This window comes from Catharus ustulatus, chromosome 6, assembly GCF_009819885.2.
Source record: "Catharus ustulatus isolate bCatUst1 chromosome 6, bCatUst1.pri.v2, whole genome shotgun sequence".
Lineage (NCBI taxonomy): Eukaryota > Metazoa > Chordata > Aves > Passeriformes > Turdidae > Catharus > Catharus ustulatus.
This window is the reverse complement of record NC_046226.1, coordinates 35,657,514-35,669,988: the sequence shown is the minus strand read 5'-3', so window position 1 is coordinate 35,669,988 and position 12,475 is coordinate 35,657,514. Positions and strand designations below refer to the sequence as shown.

Sequence of the window (12,475 nt, the reverse complement as noted above, 5' to 3'; positions counted from 1 at the left end):
TATGTCTGAGTTCCAAAATCCTTAATAATCTTAAAACTCTCAGATAGGAACAGCTTCCTCACAGTACACAAATTCTAACAAAGAATTTCAATACTCAAGGGTCAGTACATATGGATATACCTAGCATTTTTATTTACTCCAGTGACTCTCTTGCACTCCTGTCTCCCACAGCATTCTCTGTGGGATACTTGGAACAGCATCACATTGAATAAGCTTAAGAAAGTATTTTCTCCTCTAAAGCCTGCAGTTTTATCAAGTTGTGAACAAATGGGAGACTCCAAAGATTATGTTGCAAATCAAGAAATACAATCAATGGCACATCTGCCCACTCAACATAAATGTCTAAGGAAAAAAAAACCAGACTTGTAAGCTCTTAGCAAATTAAAGTCACCCAAAAATGTTCTATTTGGACCAGGTTACAATAACAAACCAAGACACTGCGATACTCAAGCACACAAATCCAAAGTATATCTTCATTCTGACACAGAGAGGAAAAGACAGATGCGTGTTCTTTGAAGCCGGTTTTCTTGTGCCAAAAGACCAAAATATCTCGTCACCACATCCAGAGACAATCATGTAACAGTTCACACTGTACAAACTCATATTCCCACAGTTAAGGGCATCAACAGGCAACAGCAACAGGCTGATGAGCTTAAACAGACAAAACTCAAAAGACTTCAGTAGTTCAGGATCTAACTAAAATGGTGGTCTGATTGTTTCCTCAGCTAAGTTATCTTCAGTTTGCTTCCCAGTCTTACATGTAATAAATACCACTTTTTTCAAACCTCTCACACTAGTTCACATGCAAAGGCTTACTGACATGTTGAAATTACACCATCATTAGATCAAGATATATTTGTCTACTACTTCAGTCAGTATATTTTAAATCCTAGTTAGCAAAACCAAAGTCATCAGAATTTGACAGTTTGGTAGACTGCTAGGAGCTCTATTTCCAAAGGTCAATATTTTACTGTTAGCTATGATATGAAGACATAGCTTTTCAGTTAGAATACTTCAAAGTGGTTCATTTTTTGTTCCTATGTGAAGTCTGTCAAAAGAGTAACTTACTTATTATACCAAATTTCAAACTCCAACATATGGATATTTTCCATAGGAAAAATGGGAAGACAATATTTATTTTCTACATGGACCTTCGAACATGCTTACATATTCATCCCAAATAAATTGTAACTATGTAATTAACAAAATGCACTGAGTAACTGCTTCTAAATTGGTTTCAGTCAAATAAGTAACCAGTGTATACATCTATCTTTACATAAAAATTCTGGTATTCAAAACCATTCAACTGCCTTCATAAGTTAAAATACTTAAATACGAAAGATAATTGCTTTTTATATAAACAATACAACCAGAAGTCCACCATAGCACCAGAACTCCCTTGTAAAGCTCTAGATGAGTAGTTCTCTTTAAGCACAAAAGCAATTAAAACAAAACAAGATCATCTAGTGAAGGACAGGAGTCTTATTTCGTCCCAGCTTCAGACACTGGGCATCTGTTCAACTAACTCAGTACTTAGACTGTTAACTATTTGACCAAGTCTAATTTGAATTTAATCAATCTTCACTGCAAGGGCTGAAAAAAATCCCACCTACCTGTCTAAAGAACCAGGTATTAGTGAGAACAAAAAACATCTGCACTGCCACACTGCTCTGGAAACTGTCATTCATTTAAGTCACAGTACATGTTTTGTTGCTTTTGAGATTTGTATTATAGTAATCCCGCCTATAATCATGACATTTAGTTTACCACCTATCCTTTCTGTCCTGCACTCCTTCTATGATTTCCTTCATGTTGACTCTTTAGTGCCTCCCCCCTCAAACTTTCAACAGTATAACTGAAAAATCTTCCTACTTTGGACCTGGAAGACTGAAGATAATGCCTCAAACCCAGTTAAAGATAACTGTATTGTCACCAGACCGGGTGTGGAACAGGTATAACATAGTGAGTTCATCCTAGGTAAAGTAAGCCACCAGAATCAAATTAACAGACAAGAAAATTTAAAGCAAACAAAACCAAAATTGTGTGTCTTTTTGAGTGCTGCAGCTTGACATCAACATAATAGAAGCAATGTAGAAGCAGATAGTGCACTGGTAAAAGAAAATATGAACCCTATATGTGAAGGTTTTTAAAGTAAATGAGTGTGTGCCTTGCTTGCCTTTCCAAGAGGATTTGAATTAAGAAAAGAAGTTCTTATGTGCACTGTAGATAACAGATATATTATATAACCCCGTCTATGTTTATCACTAATATTTCCAATTGGTGCAAACCAGGTTTTCTTTCCATATATTTCCATATTTCCTGCTATTTTCAGGACTTTTTTGTTGGGTTTTTTTTTGCCCTGAGCAGTCACAATGATTTCCACAGTGACAAAGAACTGGTCATATCTGCTTCATTGCTTTAATTTTTATTCTGATGCTGATCAAGGAAAAGAAACTACAACCTTCTCCCAACCCCAAGCACAGACAATCTAAAGTAACAGGGTCATCTTTCACTGTAGGATATCTTGGGGTAACACAGCAAAACCAAGAGCCTTAGACTCAATAGAAAAAGAAAAATAGTGTTACTTCATCCCTGACTGAAGGTTAAAAAAAAAAAAAAACCCAAACCCAACAAGAAACCTCCAAAAAAAAAGAAAAAAACCCAAACCCAACAAGAAACCTCCAAACAAACTAACCATGTACCATTTCTAAGGAAAGGCATTTTCTTGTCAGGTCTGATAAAGGAATCATACATGAAAGCTTGTATCATTTTGCCAACTATTTTACTCTTTAAAAATAAAGCACTTGTTTCAAAAAACCTGCAAAACAAACTGGAAAATTTTATTTTCCTACAAAAACACAAGAAAATCCTGCCTATAATACCTTATTTTTCTCAATGGATTCTAAACTAGATGTTCAGAGTCTCAAAACAGGAAACAAATCCTTATTATACATCAGATTCCTATCTAGCAGATCCTGGAATTCTTTTGACTCCCAAAGACAACATGATGTCCTATATAATAGCAAGCACAGAATAGGTAAAGTTTCAGAAGAACTGAGTCACACGAATTTCTGCAGACTACAATGCACAAAAAATACAATGAATACACCTTTTCAGCGAGCCTGAATGCCATGATCTACTTTAGATTTCTGCTAGAGCAAGTAATATAAGCTCTTAAATAATGCAGACCTAGACTGCATATTAAATGAAAAATTCTACAGAACTCAACTGCATTATTTTGGGTAAGATGAATCAAATCCTTCAAATAAATAATGACAGTCTCAAGAATACAGCTCAACATGAACCATGGACAAATATAACCAGTATAACAATTTCAGAGTTATATTTCCTTTTTTTTTTTCCCCCCAAAAAAAGAAATGAGTCTAAAGTAAAGAAAGCTGGTTTCATGTGGCAAGCTTTCATAGTCAAGAGACACATACAAGCACTGAGATTGAAACAACACTTCTATCTAAAAAACAGCAAAGCAGAATCTACAACAAAAATTATTAGATAACTAGACCATAGTTAAGTTTTGTAAAACATCTTAAAGTAGGTCACAGTGGTTTTCAGTTTTGCTTATATTCCATTTTTCCTTATGCTGCAGCTAGATGACGGAGAAGAATGAAGACTCAGTCAAAGTCACATTTAAAGGGTTACCACAGACTAGCAACTCATGGAGTCTTCCCCTCCAGCGAGGTAAGATGACAACTGACTTATCCTTTAGAACTGGATGACAGGAAAGTCTGAAACAATGTTTTGTCAGTGTTCTGATCAATCCTGTACTTCTAGGTTATTACAGCTGCTCAAAATTCCATCACTAATAATTGTCAGTGCTCAAGATGCCCATTTTAATAATTCAAGGAAGAGTCACATATTAATGATGAAGTCATAAGTAATTCAGGCCACATATAGATAGCTGCAAAGATTCCTGCCAGGAATTTTTCCAAACCTGCCCCTGTACTATGCAGCAGATCAGTCATTTATTAAGACCACATTAACTTCTTCCTGACAATTTTATTAGCTGCACAGAAGTTAATTAAGAAGCTAATAATCAAGAATACCACATAAAACTGACCATGAAGAACTAACAGGGCACTATAAAGCTCTGTAAAATGATGACATTTGATATACGAAAGAGTCCAGATTTACTTGCAATATGAAGCTCTGAAATTAAGGTGTACAATAAAAGCAAAGCATTAATTTGTGTATTTCTTTTTTGAACAGCAGCTAAACAACTCATCTAAAAAGGGTAAGAACAAGAATTGCTAGGAGTCATAGCAAGTTGGTTTTTTCAGGAACCAGAAGATCCCCGAAGTCTCCATCTCTGCTCAACTGCCTGTAGGACCACAGGAAAGATTTTTTACTTGCATCACATTGTTCCAATTAAGAAAGCTCTTACACCACCATTAGTAGTATCTATGACTCCTTATTGCCCATCATGCATTTGTTAGAGAAAATGCATGGAAGGTGATTGACAAAGGCAATAGATGAGCAATATGGTCTTCCTAGAAACACACCTACAAGATTCAGGAACAAAGCTCAGGTTAGCTGATCGTCACTGCATTATTACCAATAAATCTGCCACATTAAAACTTCCATGTCACCAAGGTTACATAAGGCCTGCATACCAAGTTCATCGTGCAAACTGCTACCGCCTACAGCAGATGCAGTGGCATGTGATGCTTCTAAGTGGACACTCCCATTTCTCACCAGCAAGGAGGCGCTAGCGCCGGGCACAGCTGCCTGGGAAGGGGGGCGGGACTGCACTCTGACCTGGGAGGAGCACTGCTGGCCTTGCTGACCATCTTGAAGGCTACGAGAAAACACGCATTGGGGACACATTACCAGGAAGAAGTGAAAAAGAGCCAGAAGTGAAGAAAAACAAGATTTTTCAGTTTAAAGAGAAAAACCTTTTTGTTTTTAAATGAGTACAGGAGCATTAAGCAGACAACAGGGTTAAACTAACTCCTAAGTTCTGCATAATAGAGTATTTAGGCCCTAGTTACATCAGTAATCTAGAGATAGTGTTCCCACCAACTTCTTAGAAATAGTATTGCTTTCTAAGATCTGCCCAAGTCACCCAACAGGTATATTCTTCTGAGTCTTAATTTATGGGTGCAAAAGCAAATTACTGCCAGTTAGTTTAACTATGGACTAATCTGGGGGATTACCTATATTTACTACTGACTACTCCAGTTTTCTCACAGTAGCTGGGGTCCTTCTTTCTTACTCAAGTATGACCTGATCAGCTGTTTAGGGCTTTTTAATTAGCCACAGACATATCACCTTTCTTATCATTAGTCCACACTAAACATCTCTACGCTTTGTTAATAGACATATGATATCACAGAACTTGTAGATAACTGAAGTAATGTTTGTATTCAGAATTATTTTGAACATATTAAGACTCTTCATAAAAAGTTATTAATTGACTAAAGTTAAGTTGATTCTGAAGTTTTGAAGTTACAGCAAAAGCTTTATTACTCTGCAAAAACTCAGGTTTTAAAAGTCAAACTGGCTTTCAGAGACATTTATAGTCATGAGCAGACAATGTTTGAAAATGTAAATTCTCCTCTTCACAGACTTCCATTGCAAAATTACTTTATAAAACTCTTTACCAAAGATAGATTTTTTAATAGCTTGTTTAATATTAGGTATGACAAAGTGTCAGAGTACATGATGTTTACAGTTGATATCATACCATCTTTGCAAGAGCAATGGTTTAATTATCCTTCATTTTGTGGATTTAAAGTTACATTTTGCTGTCATTAGCTGAGGCATTATCTTAGATAAAAGATTTTGTATTTTAAAGATTGAAAAATAGTTTGAACACTCTTTTGAAAAACAATACGTATCACCTATTGCTTTTAACACTTCACTGTTTATAGCATGATGCTAGAGTTGGCAAATGAGGCAACTGAAAAAACAAGATCTTACTAAGAGTTGAAGGGTTATATCTGAGGTACTTGCTTTTAACAGTATTTTCTACATCATCTACTTTTCAGTTCTTTTGTTAGAGCATCACTGGAAAACAAGATATGGATATAAGAACAGGTGTTAAGAAAAGCTCATGCAAAATAACGCATACATGCACACAGCTCAGGAAGAAAACAACTGCAACTCATTATTTCCCACACTCTAACATTTTAATCTGAAATTTAAATTCAGTGTTTTGCTGCAGTACACAAGGCTTTCTGTGAGCTATGCAGCAACTCTAGGGAAGCCCTAGGAAGTTCACAGATGTGCCAACCTTCACTCTCTTCCTTAAGCAACTCCAAACCAATGCTAAACATTGCTTCCCCATAAATAGCAGGTACATCTCAAGAGCTATATACACAGCTGTCCTTTGAATAGTTATCCACATCTGTCACAATTAAAAAACTCTACCAAAATATCAATGTTAACCAATTGCACAGATACACAAAAAATATGTTTCTTCTCTGCCTGATTATTATAAGAATGTAATTCTGCTTCATACAGCCACTTACACACATGCATACACCATTGACTACATGGGATGCCAATGAACACTTATTTTTCAAGTGCCCAAAACATTAACATTTAGACAGGACAAAAGCATGGGTGGATGGTGTTTTACAGGCATTTTGGGTTTGGGTTTTTTTAGGTTACAGGCAAAATAATCTTGTGTCTAATTTAGCATCAAACCAGCGCAATTTACTAGACCAGGCTTGACTCATCTACCATTGCCAAAAGACACACATATGCAATGCCATTGTCTCTTTTACTTAATATTTCACAAAGCAAGTGAAAAGTAATTGTAATCATGGATAGGAAATTAAAAAAAGAAATCAGGTTTCACTCAATGGGTCCTAGGGAACATTCCCACAACATCCAATTTTATGACAGAGTTAGAAGATTAGAGATTAAAGTTCGGCTGGCAAGAATAAGAAACACAAAACGTCGGGGCAACTAAAGATTAGTAAATCTAATACTCTTAGAAGTTTAATATCTGAAGTCATGGATTAGTAATATCAGAAACTAGACAGGGGCAGCTCACCAACAGCATATAGGAGTGTTGAGAGTACAATTGTAGTGATGTTTTGAAAATTTCTTAGTGGTAACTGGCTAAAAATGTCTCTGTATTCCTTCCCATTTGCTCCTTAAGCATGATTTCTTTTAAATCTTTAAGTGTTTCCTTCTTCCAGTAACACAGAATTCACATTAAAATTAAGCTACCCATGTAAAGCAAAGGGGGATTTTTAGACTGTTCACCTAGAAATTAGAACACTAATACACATTTTTTTCAGATACATTCCACAGTTGATAGCTCAAATTTAATTTGTGTCAAATAAATATGAAAGCACTTTGGTGTTTGGTTGGACTAAGGCAATTAACTCCATGGGATGCCATTTAGCATCACAAAAAGTACTTTGAGTAAATTAACTTCACTAAGTATTCAATTCTGAATGTGTTTATATTATAAAGTATTTTTGATAAGGTATGTCATTATGTTAGAGAAAGTACAGTGAATGGTTTTGGGTGTTTTTTTTAAATTTAGAATAGAACAAATTCAGATAAAGATGCTTAGAGGCAATACAAGGTTAGAATATTTAGTCTGCTTATTTTACCCTTGAACGTCTTGTCTGATTAAAGAGTTACTCCCACTTCACAAAGTGAAATTCATGACTCACAAAGTTCACAAAGTTACTTCATAGTCTGTCACTGAAGTCAAGCTTAAGCCATGGGAACCTTAACGATTGCACTAGCATGTGGAAATGAGGCAGCTGTCAACCACAGTTTGAAAAAAGAGTTCTTTATTTTCCTTACTTTATACCTACAAGAAAGAAAACACTGTTTTCTAACTAATACACAGTTAAGGCACTTTCTTTAGTCTGCACAACCTCTTATGCTGTAATACACAAAGTTGCACTACCCTCCTTTATTTAAAAAGAATTGGAAAACAAAAGCTCAGAGGTATGTGAAGGTAACTAGGTAAAGCAAAAGTGATCTGAATACAAAATTTCATCATCCTTCACTATGAAGTAAATCACCAGCCTGAACAACCTACATTCAGCAAGACCAAAAGCTTAACAAAGAAAAATCTGAAATTAAATTATTACTACTTCATACTGCACTAACCACTACAAATACACCTAACTAGTTTCAGTCCTTGATATGACAGAAGTCAATCCTTCATCTGTTATATTTCTAGGTACCATTCTTGCACTCCCCCTGCCTGAAGAAAATTTGCAAACACAATCCTCAAGCATTTTAGTGGTGTCACAAAGATGGCACAATTCCTGTGCCATCCTCAATTCTAAGGTATTTTCTTTTTATTTGTTCCAGTTCTAGTGATTTTCCTAATTCAAAAAATTACATAAATATTCCCAAAACACAAGAAGACTTCAGCATGCAAAGGAATATAACAAATGCAATTACTCCTACATATTTATCATGTAACTGAAGGAAGAATTACTTCAATACTTATAGGGGACTGTTCCTTCTTCTACAGGCCTTCTCACCAGATTCTCCAATACCATAAGCAACCAAGAAATCAAAAGACTGAAACACAAGTTTAAAAACTTATAGTGGCTGCTGTTTGTACTGTTCAGGTTGACTGATCAAACAGAGTTGTTGTATGTAAACAATCACTAGGTTCAGCATTATAAACAAAGGGGCAGGTAACGGTTGGGGGACTTCTGAGATACATGTACACACTACATTTTAAACATTGCCAAGGTATGTAAAGTGCCACACAATGGGACTTAATACTAAGCAATACTGATCACTCCATTAACTTCATTATTTCTCTTCTCTGTAAAAAGCTGCATGACCTTCATAAAGGTTTACCTGCATTTCAGATCTGGAGTCACTATGCACTTAATTTTTATAATGTTCTGTCATTTTGTTTATTTCTCACAATCCGCAAATGTGAAAAATGATCACAGTACTAGTGCCTAATGCTCACATTATTTGAGAAAAAGAAAACCAAAATGGGGAGTGCTGATACTATTATCTTAGGTTTCTCTTGTTGATTGAAAGTTCCATAAAATTTTTATAAAAACCACTGAGGCTACGTTTGTTAGCATTAGTTAATTTTTGTATCAATCTGAAAACAGCCATAACGTGTTAGAGACTGACTATCCTGACCATTTTTTAAATAGTGCCACATATACATGCACAATTCAACAAGCCCACAGTGACATGCAGTGACAGCTCGAGGAGGTTATGGTGGGGAAGGAAGTAAAAAGTGCTTTTCTGGCAACACTGGTGGGTGTGGGGAAGTGGCCTGCTGCATGCATGCTAAATATGGTGGAACATTTAGATACCCTACCTGAGGGGTGATCCGATGAGCAATGTAGGAGGGGTAGGGTTACTCCCTGCATTGTGCCGGCGTCGTACTGCCTGACGCCTAAATGTGCTGCGTTCACGACGAAATGTGACAGTCTCCTCGCTGGCTTGTGCTGCTGCATCAAGACAGACTTTAGGTCAAATAAGAACCCATCCTAGTTACGTACACAGTAACTTAAGACTCCTTTCTTCCCTCTGACCCTCCCCAAGTTAATGAACTTGACTCACAACAACAAAAGTAGCTTATGCCCTAACTGTTCAAACAAGCTGCCTCAAGACAGGATCACAACACAGTCATTAGCAAAAATCTGGGTGGTTGGAGAAGCGTTCCTGAATATATACCTTATTTTTTTTACCCCCAGATCCAAACAGCCAGCTTGCAAAAGAATTTGGACATCTCAAATCTTTTCTGTTTACACATGGCAGGAAGAGACACCTGATCTCACCCTTTATCTCAATGAACAGATAATTAAGAAGAAGCCTGAAGAACAACCTAGCAAAGTTGTCTACCACTTCTCACCATAATCTTCTCAACTTTATAATTTCTGCCTAATAGTTAGGGTTGAGGTTAACCTCATCAATACTCTTTCAGGGGACAAATCAAAAGTAGCTTTTCTTTTTTCTTATAAGCATTAAGGGATACACATTGCTCCTTCTAGACTAGTTAGAATATATTTTACAGAGGCAGGAGGTTGAGAAGAAGTGAGAAGAACTTCTTTTTAAGGACCGTTGGCTTTGTTATCTCAACTTCCCAAACAAAAGGTGTGGTTCAAAATTACAAAGCAACATCATAAAAAATAGTTTGCATGTACTCAAGGGATTAAAATATTTATCCATACATTATCCCCCAAAATCTACCTGTGTTCCTTAAACTCTACAGTCTGAACAGTTTCAGGTTTGGACTGCTTCATGGTCTCTACAATCTAAGAAGACTTCCTCCCGAGCCAAGGAAGCTCTTAGCCAATTTGAATGCAGAAGACTAAAGAGCTCAAATGAACGGGCTACAGAGAAAATATGGTTTGGCAGGCAAATGGAGGAGAAAAAAAAATTAACATAAAGTCAGTGCAAGAGGAGAATCACAATCTTGACAAGCAAATCATAACTTGGGGCCAAGAAGTCTGTTACTAAAGTGAGAAAACCAAGAATTGTGTCAAACAAACAAAAAACAAACACCCCTTTCTCCCTTCCCTCCCTCCCCACCACCCCCGCAACAAAAAACCCACAGAGAGCAATGGCAGGAATACTACAGGCAGAGCAGCCCATGTGCACTTCAGCACACTTCAAGTTACAACACTGCCGCCATTAAACTTTCAACACTTACCAGCAAAGATTCTGATGCTGGTCTACAGGGAATAGCAACCTACTACTGTTGTGTACTACTGCCATAGCTCAAGCAATAAGGGCTGAAACAAGAGTTTAACTGAGAGTTTAAACCTAAAAGAGTTTAGCCCATGAACCACAGGTCACCAAATGAATTCTCTATCTGAAGCTTTGATTTATCACTTGCTTTAAAACAAAAGAAGCAACATAAAGAGATTAACATCAACATTCAAACTACAACCATTTCATTATCAAAACTAGAGAAGTTAAGGGTAGCCCTAATTCAGTCCTTTCCTGTACTTTCAGGAAAACCAGGGGTTTGCTCATTCTGTCCTCATTCCTATACAAGTGTTTTTACAGTTTTAATACAGCATCAATACATTATACTACCTTTCCAGGGTGTTTCAGCAAGAATTCAGTAAGTTTCTCTTGTGGTTTAATAGACATTTTATTTTAATACACGCCTAATTTCTTTAAGCATTTCTTTGCAGTTTGCATACTTGAAGTACAAAGCAAGTGAACCACACTAAACTTAAAGACAGACTGAATCCTGAAACGTGAGGTCAAAACAACTCATTCATTTTGGGCAACAATTTCTGAATCTCATTTTTTTAGAATACACCTAGCAAATAAAAATTCACTGAGTTAAGATGCAAAAGCAGTTCTGGTAATCAGACCACAGTTAGGCACTGCAAAATAAGGAACAGTGACTAGTCTTAACTGAAATCTAAATACCTGAATTTCCATTAGGATGGTAAACATCACCATTGCATCTTAATTACTACTTGCAACTACTTAGCAAAAGCAGCATTCAAGTGCACTTCTTTAAGGTAGCATCCTTAACACTGACAGATACTGTGTTTCTGTAGCAAGCATCTTCTGCAATAACTGAAGCAGAGACTATTGAAACACAACAGGTCCTCCCTATATTGCTCCAATTCATCACTAGAGCAAGCCTCAAGAACTAACAGAGGCAGCGTCCTGTGAGGAAACTAGATACACAAACATGCTTGAAGACAATAAAAAAAAGAAAATTAAAAAACCTACTATGTGCTTGGGGATTAAACTCAAAGCGGTACAAACAGCTTTGACATTTTCCAGCCGTCTATAATTTCATTTTAATTTTTAGAAGTCAAAGTAGATTTGGGTGTAGCTTTCTACCTGTTTTACCATGAGGTTCTTCATTTATCAACTTGAAACTTTTGTTCAGTGCACATCTTTTATACATATTCTTCCTGAATGCAGATGGTGACATTCAGGGTCACTACGCAAGTCTACCAAGTCCTTTTCAAAAGACTGCAGGGCTTTTCAGACCAACAGGCTCCAAGTCTGTTAACATTACACAACATTTCAAGAAGCTACATGTAGAACATAGGACTAAAGAAGTTTAAAAAAATGCAAGCTAGCTGAGCAGAGAGGATTAGCATAAAGCATGGAAAGCCAAACTGAGCAAAGTTGGGTCTCGGTTGTAAAGGAAAACCAGAGGGGTTGTGGTTTTGTTTACTGTATTTGCTCATTGCGTTTGTTCATTTTTGGGGAAGACTTTTTGGCGAGTTTGTGGTTTTAACATCATCTCAGAGAAGACATACGATTTAAAATATACACATACCATTTTGGAAAGCTCTTTATATTAAGTTTTATTATTTGTGTTTCTACTTGCCTTTAATGAGAAAGCAGTGCAACTGCTTGTGAGTTCACCACTAGGAAGTAAGACAAAGTTCCTAACTTACCTTCTACCATGATCTGAGCACAGTTTTATCATGTTTCAATATAAACAAGTTTTCTTTAATATTTATATCACATACACTTCTCCAACATTGCTACTTACAACAATTTATCCTGG

At 36.4% G+C, this 12,475-nt stretch overlaps 1 protein-coding gene across 8 annotated transcripts in view; it reads right to left on the bottom strand.

Annotated features, from left to right (window-relative positions):
• The window catches only part of PCNX1 (pecanex 1), an 89,342-nt gene that overhangs the window by 48,216 nt on the left and 28,651 nt on the right, over positions 1-12,475 (bottom strand). For 3 of the 8 annotated variants that reach the window (XM_033061508.2, XM_033061510.2, XM_033061514.1), the window contains exon 7: positions 9,296-9,428. The exons of 2 other annotated variants lie outside the window; for them this stretch is intronic. In XM_033061508.2, the coding sequence (XP_032917399.1) occupies positions 9,296-9,428 (133 nt within the window). Of the gene's footprint in view, positions 1-4,628; positions 4,814-9,295; positions 9,429-12,475 lie in introns of all 8 variants that reach the window. 3 more of the 8 variants (XM_033061516.2, XM_033061513.2, XM_033061509.2) reach the window with 2 other exon arrangements.